The sequence below is a fragment of the Nicotiana tomentosiformis genome, chromosome 8, assembly GCF_000390325.3.
Source record: "Nicotiana tomentosiformis chromosome 8, ASM39032v3, whole genome shotgun sequence".
Lineage (NCBI taxonomy): Eukaryota > Viridiplantae > Streptophyta > Magnoliopsida > Solanales > Solanaceae > Nicotiana > Nicotiana tomentosiformis.
In genome coordinates, this window is record NC_090819.1 from 6,000,754 (window position 1) to 6,019,191 (window position 18,438).

Below are 18,438 nucleotides of genomic sequence, written 5' to 3' on the forward strand. Positions count from 1 at the left end.
CAGTATGTTTTCTTGTGAATAATATGAGAGTGTAAGAATGCCTTCAATGTTAGATGCCCTACAAAAATAGTAGTTATCCTGGTTATAGTGGAGGACTTTAGATATAATTAAAAATACGTAGTGAGGATCTCATAATAGATTAGTTTTTTCCTAATTTCCGTAGAGATTCTCTCCTTTAGTGCGGCTGTAACGGTTCTTGTCTCTTGGCTCGATCTTGGTCGGATTTGGTATTGGCTGATTTTCAGATTTAGAGCTCGATATTGACTCGGGGCTCGATATCGAATCAGGCTTGATATTTGTCGGTCTCTGGCTCTTGAGCTCGATGACACCGATTCACCTCATAGTTCGATTTGGACTCGAGCTCAATAGTGACTTCGAGCTCGGTACTTGATCGGTCCCATAACTTCGAGCTTGGTAACCTGGATTAAGATCTCATCTCGATATTATGAAGATGACCTTCGGTCCATTATGTTCCAATCTTGACTAATCATACGAAGGTCGAAACCGGTTTTGACCGTATACATAACCAATAGAGTTCTTTAGTTTTTGAACCTATAAAATTGAATTGCAAAAATTGTCTTTCATAAAATTACTAAAGAATAGATACAATCGCCTACAAAGAGGCATCAATATGGGCTTGGCTCGTCGGGCTATCCCAGCCCAGCCCGTGATTTAGCAGGGTTGGGCTAAAATTTTGGAGCCCATTTAAAAACGAGGCTTTTAAGCCTGGCCCGAGTAAGCTAGTGGCCCGTGGGCCTAATTAAAATATTTATTAAAAATATATAAAATATAAAAAAGTATACCGCCTCTAGCGATGGAAAGTCAGAATTGGATTTTTACTTTGAAGAACCAAAGCTTGATCTTGAGAAGTTTTAAGAGATGGATATTGTCATGTATTGGAAGGACCATTCTAGAAAATATCCCGATCTTTCAGTGATGACGCGTGATGTACTTAGTATTCCTATTGCCATTGTAGCATCGGAATCAACATTTGGTGGGCGTGTTATGACAAAGTACAGAAATTTTATCCATCATGAAAATATCCAAACACTTGTTACTACTTGAAATTGGCTGCACGACTTTTCCCAAACTCGAATTGGTAATATTTTTCTTTATGTGAATTTGAATATTATTAGTTTCTTAAATTTAATTATTCTTAATATTTAACTAATTAACATTGCATATGGATTGTAGGTGTAGATAAAAGTGAAGATGTTAAGACAATCTTGTCACAAACGGATTGAAATGTGTTTGATAAAGATGATTTGTTGGATATCCCATAAGCGTCATGGACGTTCTTTTGAATAGTTTATTTTGAGTTTTGACTTTTAGTGAATGAAATTTTTACAATAAGATATTTTTTAACTTTTAAATATTTATCCTTGTTTTTAGGTTAGAACTTAAAGGGAAAAAAAATAAAATTATATTTTAAAAAATAACGGGCCAGCAAGTTGGGGGCCGCGACCCACTGAACCCAAAACAACCGTTCGCAGCTGATTTTTCTGTTCTCTTCACTCGAAGGCCATGAACCGTCGATTCTTCGGCTGCAAGTAAAAAATGCCGGCTACTGATTCGTATCACCTGTTCATCGTAGACTCATCAGCACCAATTTTCAATGGCCACATCAAGGTCCGTATTTTAACCCAATTATTATTGCTTTCATTTCTCGAGTTTTGTGTTTTCCTGTCCTTAATTTTAGATCTCTTTATATGCTTAGGATTGTTCATTTGTACAATTTGGTATTTTTAGATTAAGCTAGAATTGGCTCGTACTTAATAGGACCCTAAGCTGCAATGTTTTAACACGAAGGATGGTTATTCGCTGACCCTCCTATTTCGTTAAGGTTTAGATTGTGGTTGACATGGGAAAATGTTTTTGCCTTGAGAAATAATTTTTTTGGATAAATTATCTTAACATTTTCAAGAAGAGACAAAAATACTAGGTTAGTTTTTTCATGTGCCTAAGCGTTGATGAACAGAGTTGTCTAGTACCTGTGTGTTTAGTGGTGGAGCCAGAATTTTTTTTAAGGGTGTTCAAGAGTTGGAAAAGTAAATAACAAAAAATTTCGATCAGTGGTTTAGTGATTGTTCAGCCTAGCGATTCTGGCATGAACAATCTCAACAATATGTTTCTAGCAAATACAAACAGTGAAAAGCATTCAGAATTTTTAGTTGTGTTGCTTTAGTAATGAAATTATATGGACTACTTTTTTTTTTTGGATGGGTAAAATTATACAGACTACTATATAAACTGAAATACTAGTGATCATTCTATCGACTTCGCTAAAGAAGAATATCATGTTGACTGTGGATTACTTCCTCAAAGAATCCATGGCTGTAATTTTTAAGTGTATGTATGCAGCAGCATTTTGATTGATGTTGGGATGATGAGGCTATCTTTATTTAACTGTAATTCGAACGCACGTGCAGCTGTGGCATATGAGCTTCAAACCTGCCACCAAATGAAGCAAAAAATTATGCGGTAGGCTTTATCGTGTTAGATTCGAACACTCCACTTTAAAATTATTACCCTTTACCACCACTCTAGAAGGCTTAGTTGTGTCAAGGGTGTTCAACGACTAGTATATATTGAAATACTACAGAATTTGGCCTATATACATAATACATGGCATAATTTTCCGGTGAAGAGTGTTTAGTTGAACAATCTTTATTGGTTGTAGCTCCGCCCTGCCTGTGCTGGTGGGAGGTAGGAGGTACTTAGGATTTAGATGGTATAAAAGTAGATGAAGTATGGCAATCTTACGAGGTAGAGGATAGGGAATAACGACAGTGTTTCATGATGTTTTTGAATACTAAATGTTGACAACAGTGTTCAACTGTTTGATGAAGCAAGTCATGTAGAGTAAGAATCCAGTACTTGTAAAGGTAAAATAACTACTGCCCATATGTAACGAAGTTATTCTCCCTCTTTTGGTAGAAAACATTTTTCCTTGGAGAAACAGTTTCTACAACTCATGAACTGAACAGTGAAAAAAGATTTCAACTAGGAACATATTGTAAGCAAAATATTTGTCATTATGTCAAAATTAGTTTCTTTAACCCCAACAATTTGAGCTTTGCTCAGCCAAGTGTGACTGTTAGTGTAAACAATCAAAAAAGTGTGACTGTTATAGTATGTGTTTTGTTTTGTCAGGTGCAGAATTTTGGTGAAGGGCAGCGCTAAAAGGGTTGCTCATGCCTTTCTTGCCAGCCCAAAGGCCAGCTACTCAGAGGTTTGGACGTCTTGCCCTGCCGGATTTTCTTACATCTTTTCCAGATTACATTCACAATGTAGAGTTTGTCATAGAGGATTTACCTCCAGCGTTTTATATGAGGCAAAAGGAACCTTATGGAAGGTATACAATTCTAAATCGAGTTGTTTGTTCCTAACAAGTGAGACAGTGTCACACCATGCTCGAATTGCCTGGAAACGGCTACTTCAAATTCATTCAAGCGGCGGAGCAATTCTGCCACCGATAAGTAGGGTTACGTGTATGATGAGCCTTGCTTTGTCTCGCTCACATCTGGTTTCTCCTGGCATTTTGGCCTTCCTTATCGGAGAGCTAGCATGGAAGCGAAGTGTGTTTGCCGAAGCAGAAGGCTTCACATCCCCGGAATCACTCTACATGCATGCAAAGGATGGACATGTCTACCTGACTTCAGTTGTCTTCTTACTTGTAGAGGGCTTGATTTTGCTCTTCAGAGCTGTATACTTAACACTATTGTTCTCCCCGTGTATACTTATGGCTCCTTTTGCAGACTCCCTTGGTATTGAATTTAGGAAGAAGTGGCTTCGTGCTGTGCGAAAAACTCTAGAGAAGGCAGGTCCAGCGTTCATTAAGTGGGGTCAATGGGCGGCAGCAAGGCCAGATCTATTTCCAGATGATATGTGTAATGAACTTGCGGAACTCCATTCTAAGGCACCAGCACATAGCTATGCGTACACAAAAAGAAGCATCGAAAAGGCGTTCGGACGCAAGCTGCCTGAAATATTCGAAAATTTTGAGGAGGAGCCTGTCGCATCTGGTAGTATTGCTCAAATTCATCGGGCTACCTTGAGATTTCGATATCCTAGACAACGGGTTAAACCCATTCGTGTGGCCGTCAAAGTTAGGCACCCAGGCGTTGGTGAATCTATTAGGAGGGATTTCGTATTAATTAACTTGTTTGCAAAAGTTTCAAAAGTCTTCCCGACTTTGAAGTGGTTAAGACTGGATGAAAGCATACAGCAGTTTGCGGTCTTTATGATGTCTCAGGTTGATCTTTCTAGGGAAGCAGCTAACTTAAGTCGGTTCATATACAACTTCCGCAGATGGAAGGATGTATCATTTCCCAGACCTCTATATCCTTTGGTGCATCCAGCAGTTTTAGTGGAAACTTATGAAGATGGTGAAAATGTCTTGCGCTACATTGAAGAGCTTGAAGAACATATTAAAGAGCTCGACGGACGTGAGAGTGTCAGAAGTGCCCTTGCGCACATTGGGACTCATGCACTACTAAAGATGATGTTGGTATGTCTGTGTAATTTTAGCCGTTCCGGAAAAGTCAAAGCTTGGTTATCATCACCACAAGTAATACAAGAAGGAATATGACAATAGAAACTTCAACTGAAAGTAACTACTTAAGTACATGAGTAAAAATGGGTTCCTAAGACAAGGGAGGATATCCTAATTTTAAGAACCATTCACCTCCAATATTGAAGTTCGGTGATAGAGGGACCATAGTCGACTCCCGTGCAAGGGCATTAGTTGGGGTTGGGGTTTAACATACCAATAAGGAAAAAAAGGGTTGCTTTATCAGGCCATCATGTAGGATTTCTGAGCATTATCTCTGAATTGCATTAATAAATACCTAAATCAACTTCTGATAAAAAAATAAATACCTAAATCACCTTTGCATGTTGCAACTCGAGTTTCTGCAATGGTAATAATGCATAAAACACTCCGGGTTAGTGACCACCAACAACAACAACTACAACCCAGTATAATCCCACTAGTGGGGTCTGGGGAGGGTAGTTTGTACGCAGACCTTACCCCTACCCTTGGGTAGAGAGGCTGTTTCCGATAAACCCTCGGCTCCCTCCCTCCAAGAACTCTCCACCTTGCTCTTGGGGTGACTCGAACTCACAACCTCTTGGTTGGAAGTGGAGGGTGCTCACTATTAGTGACCAAGGTTATCAAACATGTTGGCCTAGTAGATTGCTGAAGGCAGTTTTTCAGAAAAAGTGGAGAACTTCCTTTATTTGAACAAGTCTGTATTGGCTGTTTCGTTCTTTTCTTCTATTTTTGAGTAAGAAGTCTGTAAGCTGTCGAACTAGTCTTCAAGTTGAGATTGTTTATTCTTTTCTCCTTTTCGTTAGGGTGAGGGGGAAATGCTATTCCATTGGGATCTTGCAGTTCTTTATTTCTGCAACATAGTCACTAAATTTATTTCTGCGCTCTTTTTTGATACTATACTCTTTAATTCCAGGTGGACAATTTCATACATGCAGACATGCATCCTGGGAACATTCTTGTTAGAACACCGCAAGACAGAGGTTCAGGTAAAGGACTTTTCAAATCGAGGCCTCATGTGGTCTTCCTAGATGTGGGTATGACTGCTGAGCTATCTAATAAGGATCGACTCCTTCTGCTGGAGTTCTTTAAGGCTGTGGCACTTCGAGATGGTCGCTCTGCCGCAGAATGTACTCTTGGACTATCTAAACAACAGAGCTGTCCGAACCCAGAGGAATTCATCAAGGTGCTTTCCTAGCCTTCTAATAATTGTTGTCAAAGAATGATGAAGCTCAAAACTGTAGAGTGTGGCAGACTATTGGTCGCTAGATTCTCAGGAGTCAATTCAATGTCCAAGAAGGAAAAGCTAAATAGACGTATTAATTCGCATCTTGCATTTTGGTTTAACTTTAGTTCAAGCACAGTGCATATAGTACATTATGAGTCTTTCGGGGATAATAAAGGAAAGAATTAAAAAGCAAAAACTCCCTCTCATCTTATCTTAGGGCCATACATCAGTATGTTAAATAAACTTACAAATTGGTTCGTTCTTCTAAAAGTTTGTCTTCCTTATACGGGATGGTGCTACCACATCATCGATGTATGGACAAATTTTTTGATGCAGCATGTGTATATGCCAATTTGTTATTTATTTTGCATATACACTACCCTCCCTAGACCCCACTTGTGGGAACTCACTGGGTTTGCTGCTGTTGTTGCTGTTTCAAATTTTTTTTTTATTGGAAGTATCCTTAAAAGGAGAAAGGAGATGCACAATCAAAAGATATCCCATGTGAAACTGCTTTATGATGTTTTCTTATGAGTTGCTTGTGTGAAATATGAGAATCGATTTTAAATACCTTTTGTCTCACCTATTTCTGTCTGATGAATACAAGTAATACACATTGTTGTAGTCTCCTTAGTGAATTATGTCGAAACCCCCCAATTTTTGTAGATTCATGTCCTTGTTGAATAACAAAAGAATGTACACTTTGGTAATAGGAAGTGGAGGGAACTTTTGACTTTTGGAGAACACCTGAAGGGGGTGGCATTCATCCGGCGGATTGCATGCAACAATTGCTTGAGCAAGTTAGACGTCATCGGGTGAATATTGATGGCAACATTTGCACTGTGATTGTGACTACTTTGGTGTTGGAGGTACCTTATGGCCTTATTGGATGTTTTTACCCTCTGATAACTCTGCACAGCGTAGACTCGTCTGCTATATTCTTAAGTTAATTTATCCTTTTTTTTATGGTTCTTATTATCTGCTATGTGTGTTGGGGAAGTCAGCATCTATGGTTCTCAAGTATGAATTGCTCAAACATCTGCACAACACGATTATTGACATTCAATTATCAAAAAAGCTAGCAAAAGTAATTGTACCATATTGCACCAAAGGGTGGAGAACCATGACTCTGGGGTTCAAATCTCAGTGGAGACAAAAAATTAGGTTATTTCTTTCCATCTATTTAAGCCTTGGTGGACAAAGTCACCCAGTACCTGTGCTGGTGGGAGGTAGTAGGTACCCGATGGAATTAGTTGAGGTGCCTGCAGCTAGTCCGGACACCACCATTAAAGAAAAAAAGGAGTAATTGTGCCATACTACATCTTTATTATGATAAGCCCAACCTTGTAAGATGCTTTAGGATAAAGAGTATTGTACAACTTGTGGTTATTGAGCTGGGTTCATATAGGCTCTTGGAATTGTTGTAATTACAACATAAGTGCATATTTTGTGAAGAGAAAGCCGCTGAGCATGAATGATGGTTTCCAAAAAATAATTTAGTTTCTATCTGTTATCTTTAATCTCGTCTTCTTTAACTTATCTGCTTTTCTTCCTAGATGCTTTTCTTTCCATGCCTTGTGCCATATAATTTCTTTTTTCCCTCTATTTTTCTTCTAGATACCAATAGAAGGAAAAGCTTAGCATAGTATGTCTATTACTTGTTGGAATGTATTACATTATGCTTGTCTATCTTCCTACAGGGATGGCAGCGAAAACTGGATCCGGAATACGATGTGCTGCAGACATTGCAAAAGTTGCTTTTCAAAGAAGACTGGGCGGAGTCTCTCTTTCACACAATTGGAGGACTGATGGCCCCTTAAAAAAGTCTCATTTGCTTGCTTCTGCTCCCGACCCCAACGTAGGGGAAACGATTCCACAATTTTGATGGAGTAATATCTCGTAAAGGAAAGATAATATACACAACATCTGGTATTCTAAGAGAATAAGGATGAAATGCCTTTAAAAAAAATTGCGATTAGTTTAGCTCTAACCTTGAATTCGTGTTATTGTTTCTTATTCTTGATCACTGTGTGAGATAATAAATATCAAGAATGTATTGATGAGAGAGTTCTGGGATTGACGCCGTATGTCTCACGGTAGGCTGATGCATCCAATTCCGTGATCAAACCCGTGGAAATGTGAGGGAAATTTTGTAATCCAACTTTTACTTCCCCAATGGTTGTGTAGTAAGTACTTTCATAGCGATCTGAAGATTCTGCGACAAATCTCAACTCTTCTTTTGATACTATTTGCAATGGTTAATACCTTCTCTTACGGGTAATCTTGTCTCTTATGGAACTTATATTCAACTAGTTGAGGAGTAGTTTTATGAACTGTTCAGCTATGCAACATGGGGAAGATCCTTCTGATGTGTAATGAGTAATGCCTCCTCTTATGGGTAATATTGTATCCCTTGAGGACATTATATTCAATATAATTTGGTATATTGCTTGACTAGTTGATGAGTAGTTTTATGAACATTCAACTGTGCAACATGGGGAAGATCCTTCTGAAGTGTTTTAACATGGCCATGAACCTTTGTTTGTCGTCTGATCGTGGGTAATGGTTAATTTGTCATTGGAGAGGATTGGGCATGAAATAGCAGACTCGAGGTGCAACACATAATGTGTGGGTTTGGTGCACGTTACAGGTTCAAATTCTTCCTCAAACAAAAGTCTTGTATTCAACTTGAGAAGGATAGATATGTGGGTTCATATTATCCATCGAGTTTTGAACCATGAGTTGCTAACCCTACAGAAAAAGATGTTAAACTCGAGGTCTGAACTTATGAGGTAGACAACAGAAGATTGTGGGACTGTATTAGGGTAAACTATCTCTTCAGAGCACTGAAACATGATTGAGTACAACGTAGATGAAAACTGTCTCAACTGAATAATAATGCAGCATCAGGATCGGCAGAAACTCGACATTTTCATCAACGCTGCACTCAATCATATTTCTAAGTGTTCTGCATCTCTACTCCTTCCTAACTTTCTGTATGACTTATTTTCATTAGTTCGTTAATATAGGAATTGAATCATCGATAGTACATGAGAGCTTTCAAGTAGTACATTTTGAACAACAATATGACCTCGTACTACCAGTTCTCTATTGTACTAAACTTTGTACTGCATTCTACTTCGCAGCACACAATCTTGAAGATTTTCAACTAGGAAAGGATAATAGATTCTGGATACAAGAAAGTGAAAGGGAAGATAGTTGAGTAATTGAATATTGTAATGAAACAAATCATAGACTAGTTTGGGATTTAGACATATTCGGGTTTGACCTGATCTAGTTCTGCAGAGGGTGGAGTTACCTATTGCAAAGTTCATGAATCTCCTTCAGCAAAAAAATTATACTGCGCAAATAGGATTTTTTTTTTTGTACATATATAAATGTTGAATATCCTTAATTATTTTTTTTTATAACTGTGGTGTCCGGGTCAATTTGCATGTACCTGTTAGCAGGATACTTACTATCTTTTACCGGCACATATATCGAATAACTCTGTCCACCAAAACTTGGACAGCTGAAAAAAAGTCAGTGTTTTTGTTAAATTTAATTTGAAACTTAACTCGTGCATATATATGTAACAATCTTGACCTTAGTTGTGGTGTTTGAAGTCAATAATCACAACAAAAATCTAAGTAAAGAGAAGAAATAAGTTGGCAAACTACCAACTCATCACTCCACTTCTTCCCCCGTTGCCTCCTTCCTCCTCCTTGTACATCTAACTTCTCTATTTTAAGAACCTCTTCAGCTTGCTCAGTTTTCAAAAACCATTTTAGAAAAACCTTCAATAATTTATAAAACTATGCACAAAGTTTCAAACTTTTAGGATATTTCTGATTTGAAAAAATGGTCAAAATATATCTAAAAAGATATTCAAATATGGGTTATAAAAAGAAGTGTGTTTCAATAAGCTAAAAAACGAGAAACGATCATGGCGAAGCAATGATTATTGTTCATTATATCGTTTCTGATGGGCCAATAAAATTTTAGGCGATTCGGAGCCCGTCGTCCAAATTCATGAAGATGGCGTGGACATTAGCACACGAAAAATTAAAAATCATCTTGAATTCATGTTTTATGGCATTAAAATGCCAAAAAAGAGGAACAACCATGGCGAAACAATGACTATTGTTCATTATGTCATTTCTGATGGGCCCACAAAATTTTAGGTGATTCTGAGCCTGTAGACTGAATTCATGAAGATTTTGTGGACATTAGCATACAAAAAATTGAAAAACGTCTTGAATTTATGTTTTATAGCCCTAAAATGCTAAAGAACGAGGGACAGTTATGGCGAAGCAATGTCTATTATTTATTAGGTTGTTTGTGATGAGTCCACAAAATTTTTGGTGATTCGGAGCTCGTCGTCCGAATTCATGAAGATGGCGTGAACATTAGCACATGAAAAATTAAAAATCATCCTGAATTCCTGTTTTATGACCCTAAATACCAAAAAATGAGCAAATGGTCATGGGAAATAATTACTATTGTTCATTAGGTCGTTTCTGATGGACCCACAAAATTTTATGCGATCCAGAGCCCTTTGCCCAAATTCATGAATATGACGTTGACATTAACACACGAAAAATTGAAAAATCATCATAAATATCTATTTTATGGCCCTAAAATGCCAAAAAATAAGGGACAATCATGGAGAGGCAATGACTATGGTTCATTAGGTCATTTTTTATGGGTCCCTATAATTTTAGGCTATTCAGAGTATGTTGCCCGAATTTATGAAGATGGCATGGACAATAGCACACGAAAAATTAAATATCATCCTGAAATCCTGTTTTATGGCCCTAAGATGCCAAAAAATGAGTGATGGTCATAAAAAAATAATGACTATTGATCATTAGATAATTTCTGACGAGTTCACAAAATTTTAGGAGATTAGGAGCCCGTCGCCCGAATTCATAAAGATGGCAAAGAAGAGATGAAAGGTAGAGTTGGTCCCATTGGGCGTGCCAGAATTTGTAACAACTAAACTTTGTTTTTGAAAAATAATAATCAAGACAAGAAATATAGTGACAAATATGATATTCGATTTCAAGTGAGGGGATTACAATCTCTAGAATATCTCAAATCTAAAGAGATGTAGTTCTTTGATTATTCTCCTCACGAATGATGGTTCAAGAACCCGAGAGCTTGATCTTCAACTTGATGGATTTTGGACTTGTGGTGTGTTTGCGAACAATCTGAAGATCGTAATGAACTAGAATTTGATGTTAAGTTATCACGAACGGGAGACTTGAAGCTGGTCGCCTAGAATTTGAGTCCGCTTATGGGATTTGACCGCAGATAAAGATTACAGATATAGAGGGATACCTTGATGCCGTTCTTCGTAGCTTCTATAACCTTCCTTCTGCTTGCTTGATATATTTCTGACATTGTGATATTTTCCTCCTGACAATGAAAAATGTAACCCAGTTATATAGGCGTGAGGTGGAGTAGCCTCCAAGAAAAGACTCACGGGCCATTGGGCTTGGGGCTCATATTAGGTCGATTTATTTGATACAAAACCAATTTGGGAGGCTAGCCCACTAATATAATGGACCTTTATTCAAATTAATTTAACTGAATTTAAAAAATTGACCCAATTATACTAGGTCATAATATTATTTGGACTAATATATATTTAATTTGTGGTAAAATCCAAATCCTTTATGGATTTGAATTTAATAAAATTTTAATCGTCTACATATGACCAAGAAATACCATAAAATGAACCTAAAAATATATGCTGAAATAATGAGTATTGATCACTATGATTATTTCCTATGGACCTATGAAATTTCAGGCCAATTAGAGTCCATCAAAAAAATTCTACAAAATCAGTATGTACTAATACACACGAAAAAGTGGATATAATCATAAATTTGTGTTGCATGACCATGAAACGCCATAAAATAAGCCTGAAAGTCATGACAAAGCATTGAGTATTGGTCACTAGGTCGTTTCCTATGAACCTACAAAAATTCAGGCCACGAAAAGTGGATATAATTATAAATTTGTATTGCATGACCCTAAAATACCAATCAATAAACCCAAAATCATGGAGAAACGATGAGTATTGGTCTCTAGGCCGTTTCCTATGGACCTACGATATTTCAGGCCAATCGGAGTCCATCAAAAAAATTCTACAAAATTGGCATGTATAAATATACACGAAAAAATGGATATAATCACAAGTTCGTGTTGCATGACCCCCAAACCCCAAAAAATTAACCCTAAAGTCATGGCGAATCAATGAATATTGGTCACTAGGCCATTTCCTATAGACCTATGAAATTTCATCCCAATCGGAGTCCGTAAAAAAATTATACAAAATTAGCATGTACTAATACACACAAAAAAGTGGACATAATCAGTAATTCATGTTGCATGACCTGAAACGCCATAAAATGTACCTGAAAGTCATAGCGTAACGATGAGCGTTGGTCACTAGGACTGTTTCCTATTGGCATACGAAATTTCAAGTCAATCGAATTTTGTCAAAAAAATGCTACAAGATCATCACGACTAATACACACGAAAAAATGAACATAATTACATACTCGTGTTGCATGACCATGAACGCCATAAAAAGAATCTGAAAGTTATGGCGAAGCAATGAGTATTGATCACTAGGCCGTTTCCTATAGACCTACTAAATTTCAGGCCAATCGGAGTTTGTCAAAAAAATCTACAAAATCAGTATATACTAATATACACGAAAAAATGGATATAATCACAAACTCGTGTTGCATGACCATGAAATACCAAAAATGAACCCGAAAGCCAGAGTGAAGCAATGAATATTGGTCACTAGACCATTTCATATGGACCTACGAAAATTCAGGCCAATCGAAGTCCGTTAAAAAAATTCTATAAAATTAGCATGTACTACTAATACACAAGCAAAGTTGATGTAATCCTAAATTAGTATTGCATGGCCATGAAATGCTATAAAATGAACCCGATAATCATGACGAAACAATGAGTATTGGTCACTAGGTCGTTTCTTATAGACCTACGATATTTCAGACCAATCGAAGCCCGTCAATTTTTTTATTACAAAATCACCATATACTAATACAAACAAAAAAATAAATATTAATCATAAATTGGTATTACATAAGTCCGAAATACCATAAAATATTAGTTACTATGGACTTACAAAATTTTAAACGGATCATAAGCCGTCAAAAAACAAAAGTGTTTGTTTCTTGTTTTTATTTGTTAGTTATCACCGTCATCGAAGGCAGACACTAGCACAAAGCAGTCAACGAAACCAGAAAGGAAAAAAAGTTAACTCAATTGTGATTTAAAACCCTAACCCTAGCTTTGAAATGCAGAAACAACCACCGCACATGGCGGATTCCGACATCCCAAACCTCGCGAACATCAAGGTGAAATGTTCATCGCCGCGTTTTCCACCGCCCACCACTCCATCCGCCACAGAGACCCCCACCGCCGGTGCACAACGCAAAATCGGAATCGCCGTTGATCTCAGTGACGAATCCGCCTTCGCCGTTAAATGGGCCGTCCACCACTACCTCCGTCCTGGTGACGCCGTTATCCTTCTTCACGTCCGCCCTACCTCCGTCCTCTACGGTGCTGATTGGGGTTCTGTTGATCTCTCCATTATCGATCCCGATAACGAAGAGTCTCACCGGAAGCTTGAAGATGATTTCGATAATTTTACTGCCACTAAATCTTCTGCTTTGGCTCAGCCGCTTGTTGATGCACAAATTCCGTACAAAATTCATATTGTGAAAGATCATGATATGAAAGAGAGGCTTTGTCTTGAGGTTGAGAGGCTAGGATTGAGTGCGGTTATTATGGGTAGTCGAGGATTTGGGGCGACGAAGAGAGGAAATGATGGGAGGCTTGGAAGTGTTAGTGATTACTGTGTTAGGCATTGTGTTTGCCCTGTTGTGGTTGTGAGGTATCCTGATGAGAAGGATGGAGGGAATGCTGCTCGTAAGCAGCTAGTTTCTGTGGCGTCTGCGGTAAAAGAAAATGAGGAGGAAACCGAGTATCATGATGCTTCTGATGATCGCCGAGGTAAGTTGCGAAAAAAACTGTTGTAACTGTTGGTTCGTAGATCCTTATACTAATAGTCTTTCAGTTAGTTATAAATCTTTGCATGAAAGAGGAAAGTGGATTTTGTGTTGATGTAAATTTATGCAACTTCTGCTACTGGTTATCAGTTTGTGCGTTTCCTCATTGAAATGAAAGATCTTTCATATTTTATAACGTAAAATTTAATTTGGCATACTGCTGCCAATTCTGACAGTTGGTGGTGTTTTATAGCAAATAAATTGATAGAGAGGAAAACTGGGTGGATTACGCCCCAAAATAGCTGCATTCAAGAAACGCAATGCTCTTTACAGTGTTTGCATATGATTTTGTCACGCAAAGTGTGAGAAACCTTTAATTTTTTATAACGACTATATGTTTGGCAGCAATATGTAAGAACACGGGCTTTAAAGGTAACAATATGTGAGCATTGTTTTGGAAAAAAATGAAACAAATGTCTAAAGCTAAAATGAGAACTTGGACAAAAGAATCCTCAATAAAACTTATTATTACAATGCTCACTCATGTGTGCTGAATCCTGAGGGTACTCTGTTTTAAATTGTTTAACTCCATGAAGCAGGATTGCAGCCAGCGATAGGAAAAGGCTCGAAAACGGATAAATAACTTAAGGTTGTTTAAGAAGTCCTTTGAAGAGACGATAAGCGAAAGGTACATTGCTTGTTACTTTTATTTTCACAATGAATATCGCTTCTCTTCTTTCATTTTAAATTCCATTACTTTAGATTATGAAACGTTGTACTTTTGTTGCTCGCATAACTTACAAATTGTACTTGCACTGCCTAGGAGTAGAATTTAGGGCATGATTCATTTGTGCGAGCTATCTCCCACTGTATGAGAGCAATAGGATTCTTGTTAAGTTTCGACTCTTTAATGAAGTTTGTGAGAGGACTTTAAATAAGATGAATTCAGATTATTGTTGCTTCCTTGTTAGAAAGTAAACTTAGTGTATGTAATTTAATTTGGCACCCCTACAGGCTGCTTTTGGGCTTAACATTTAAATGAAAGGATTTGCTAGGACTGAGTTGTGTACTCCGCACTTTTACCTCCAATAAGCCTAGTTCTTCCTCGGGTTAATGGATGAAAAATGTAAACATGAATTCCATAACAGATTTGAGGAAGATGTAATTTTGTGATAACTGCCTTTGGTTGTGAAAGCCGGGGAAAAATAAAGCAGGTGTGATGTTGAAATAACAACTTTGTCAAAGGAGACGCCGGTTTATCCTAGAGTCAATTTGATTTGACTTTCCAATATTTGAACTCTAGACCTTATTGAATATTTGTAGTGTTTGCCTAAGCTTGATTTGTCTTATGGATTGTGGTTTAATGTTTATGAAGAGCAGACACTTGTTTGCATGGCCTCTATATTTGAATTAGTAGAGTTGTGGGTGATGTCAAATCAACTTTGTCACGCCACTAAAGATTACATAGATGAATCATTTCTCTCCACTGTGCTTTATTTAAGGACACATTGCGAAAGATGTTGGGAGGAGAATACAAGTGGGATGCAACATGGCATTTTATTTCTTTTTCTGTCTGGTATTTTCAGTGATTGGTCCACTCATAATATTCTTTGCGAGAATGAGGAACCACTTTTCTTCCCTGAAGAAAAATCACCTTTTGACAATTTTCATGCCATTTGTTCTGCTCTTGTAGGAGGTTCATGCATTATCCATCATATCTATGAGTTAGAGGTCCCGAGCAATATGCATCCAAATTGTTTAATAGTCTGTTAATTGATGATTGCTAGTCTCTTCGTGGTTTAGTTAGAAAAATGACAGTTTCTTCAAAATATTGGATAACCTCCTTTTGCCTTCCTGAAAATAGAATTGCATACCTTGTGTTTCAGAGAAAAAATAGAATCTTTTTCTGATCGGTAACAATAGAAGTTTTTCTTTCAGTGAACTTTTCCTAAAAACAGTTATGACTGCGGAAACATAAAAAATGAACTTTGAAACGCAAGTGATAAGAAGCATTTGTGCCTCCCTTCATTATAGCAAAAAGAAACTTATTTCACCTGCTTTAACATGTACATACAACTTAGAGTCACTATTGTATCCATATTTTAACATTTAGGGAAAGGGATGCGTTCACTTAGCTCGACTGTTTAGAAACGTATCTTTGACATTGATTTTTCTGGTAAGTGTAACACCCTGCTTAGTATCGAGGACAGGTGTTTGGTCTGTGCAGATTGCCATGCAGAGAGTTGCAAACCAGTCGAACCAAGTTCTTGTATGCCCTTATATTTTTTATGCAATTGATATTTGCACTCTGATGTGCAGAATAATCTTAGAAGCTTTTTCATCACCTAGTTTGTTTTCTATTGACTCTATGATTACTGATAGTTTTCTGTTTGTTTGATAAGACTTTGATATACCTGCTTCTTTGGTTGACAGATTCCTAGCGGAAGTTGCGGTGATCACTCCTTTTGCTGCACAAAATTTGAGCGACTGTGTGAGAACCACTTGATCTTTTGTGTTATACTGGACTCTGGAGTCATCTTCTGTAACTGAATTGTGGTTGCTCCTCTCTCTCATCTTCACCTTGTCACAGTTGGCTAGATGATGTTGTCGTGTTCTTCTCTTGAGATTGCTGGCTTCGTACGGTTTCACTTAATTTGTGCCTTTTTGTCACTAATGATCTTTCCGGTGCAATCTAAACTCTTTTAACTTTTAAGACTTATGCTCCTGTTCACATCCTCAAGCTTAGTTGGATATGCGTTAGAAATTTCCTGTTCGTATTGATGTAGTCTAATGTTAGTTCCACTTACTTATATCTACTATGATGACTAGTAAATACTGATAAGCCTGGATGAGAAATCATTTGTCATCAATTTCATGTTTTCTGGGTTGCGATGGGTTAATATGTCTAGACGATCTCTGCATTTGGATGTTGCCTAGAACAATTGCTACTATTGTCCCTTTTCGTGGTTTATGAAGGCAATGCATATCTTGCCCCTTAGGGATGGTAACAAAAAAAGGGCAGCCCGGTGCATTAAGCTTTTGCTATGCGGGGTCTGGGAAAAGGCCGGACCATAAGGGTCTATTATACGCAGCCTTATCTTGCACTTCTGCAAGAGGTTGTTTCCACGGTTATATGGCAACAACTTTACCAGTTACGCTTGAATTTGCCATGTGATTTGGTAGAATTTAAGCTTAGATGAAATCATGGAAACTTGATGTTTGAGAAGATAGGCATGAATTTGCCATGTGACAATCACAATCCGAGTCATATAAGATGATAAAGCTGAATATCTTTTGGCTTGTGAGATGATTTATGTGTTATTTCTTTTGTTTGTTGGTAATGTATAAGAATGAGTGATTTGATACTTCCTTTATTCAGATACAAGGGGCTAACATAACTAAATGAAGTCCTTAGTGTGCTTTGCAAGTGATAGATACACAAAATTAACATGTACAAATTTGTGGTTCTATCCACAATAAGTTACTCTGTCATCTGAGGGAAATTATTTTAGATAGTTTATGTTCTTGGAAAGAGATTATCTTTAGAGCGGTTTAAAAATTAAAATGGGACATTCAGTTAAAAATGAAGGGAGTTTAATCTACTGCTAGCTCCTCTAAGATGGCATTGCGTAATTCAGCTTCGAGGATTGGCCTGATTAATTTTGTACTCCGTTATTTTTTATCTTTTAAAAGTAAATAAAAAAGAACCTATTAACTCTATAGAAGGAATTAGAGTCCGTTTGGATTAGCTGATTATAAATAGCTGATAAATTTGAAGTGCTTAAAATTATTTTTAAGTGCTGAAACTAATTTTTAAAATAAACATTTGATAATAAGTAATTGACATGTTTGGTAGAAAAGTGCTGATAAGTTGTTCTCTTGTTAAAAAGACTAAAATACCCTTAAAGTTTTTACAAAAAAATATGAATTAAAAAGTTTCTTTGTAGAGAAAATGATAAACAACGAATATGGAGTGAAGAGAAAATTTAAAAAATTATTTTGGGAAAAATATTTTGTAAATTAAAAATATTATTAAGGATAAACTAGTAAAAGTCTTGGTCAAACTAAAAATGCTTATAAGCTGAAAAGTCATAAGTTGGGGGTGACCAACTTATGACTTATGACTGATTTTAACTTATAAACACTTGACTTATAAGCACTTTGGATGCTTACCAAATACGTAGAAAAATCAAAATGTGCTTATAAGTCAGTTTTACCAGCTTATAAGTTTAGCCAAACACCCTCACATACAACTTAAAAAAGAAGCCAAAGATAGATAATACAACCTTTTACTTGTTTCAGTAGAATATACTTCAATTTATTCAAGGCTATTGCCCAGTAGTCAATGAACTGAAATGCAAAATCTTGAAGATTAAGGTTTAAATTTTAACACAAACAAAAAATTTAGGTTATTTTATTTGCGTAAGTCTTAATGAGTAGAGTTAATCAGTACTTATGTTTGTGCGAGACTGACGAGGTTGGTTAAGCTGGTTTGAACTTCGAACACTTCCATTTAAAAAAAAGAAAAGAATTTACTCCAATTCAAGAATTAAGATACGAAAAGGCAAGTATTCTAGAAAACAAAAAAGTGCAAGAAT

At 36.9% G+C, this 18,438-nt stretch overlaps 2 protein-coding genes across 4 annotated transcripts; both read left to right on the forward strand.

Annotated features, from left to right (window-relative positions):
- Positions 1-1,440: 1,440 nt before the first annotated feature.
- LOC104093360 (uncharacterized) lies at positions 1,441-8,061 on the forward strand. 2 transcript variants are annotated; one of them, XM_009599087.3, is made up of 5 exons: positions 1,441-1,629; positions 3,154-4,510; positions 5,469-5,738; positions 6,494-6,649; positions 7,481-8,061. In XM_009599087.3, the coding sequence occupies exons 1-5, from the start codon at positions 1,616-1,618 to the stop codon at positions 7,598-7,600; spliced, it is 1,917 nt and encodes a 638-aa protein (XP_009597382.1). In that variant the 5' UTR covers positions 1,441-1,615; the 3' UTR covers positions 7,601-8,061. The 2 variants fall into 2 exon arrangements, with proteins under 2 accessions (XP_009597382.1, XP_009597383.1); XM_009599088.3 differs by having other exon boundaries at positions 3,160-4,510.
- A 4,928-nt stretch (positions 8,062-12,989) lies between these two features.
- Positions 12,990-16,553, forward strand: LOC104093361 (universal stress protein PHOS34-like). Of its 2 annotated transcripts, none has more exons than XM_009599090.4 (3): positions 12,990-13,844; positions 14,440-14,528; positions 16,274-16,553. In XM_009599090.4, exons 1-2 carry the CDS (start codon positions 13,127-13,129, stop codon positions 14,481-14,483), a joined length of 762 nt encoding a protein of 253 aa, XP_009597385.1. In that variant the 5' UTR covers positions 12,990-13,126; the 3' UTR covers positions 14,484-14,528; positions 16,274-16,553. The 2 variants fall into 2 exon arrangements, with proteins under 2 accessions (XP_009597385.1, XP_009597384.1); XM_009599089.4 differs by having other exon boundaries at positions 13,000-13,844; positions 14,437-14,528.
- Positions 16,554-18,438: the final 1,885 nt, after the last annotated feature.

Coding starts and splice junctions, on each gene's coding strand:
- LOC104093360 (XM_009599087.3), top strand. Junction 5,739..6,493: donor ACCCAGAGGAATTCATCAAG/GTGCTTTCCTAG, acceptor CTTTGGTAATAG/GAAGTGGAGGGAACTTTTGA. Junction 6,650..7,480: donor TGACTACTTTGGTGTTGGAG/GTACCTTATGGC, acceptor ATCTTCCTACAG/GGATGGCAGCGAAAACTGGA.
- LOC104093361 (XM_009599089.4), top strand. CDS start 13,127: ATGCAGAAACAACCACCGCACATGGCGGATTCCGACATCCCAAACCTC. Junction 13,845..14,436: donor TGCTTCTGATGATCGCCGAG/GTAAGTTGCGAA, acceptor AACTCCATGAAG/CAGGATTGCAGCCAGCGATA.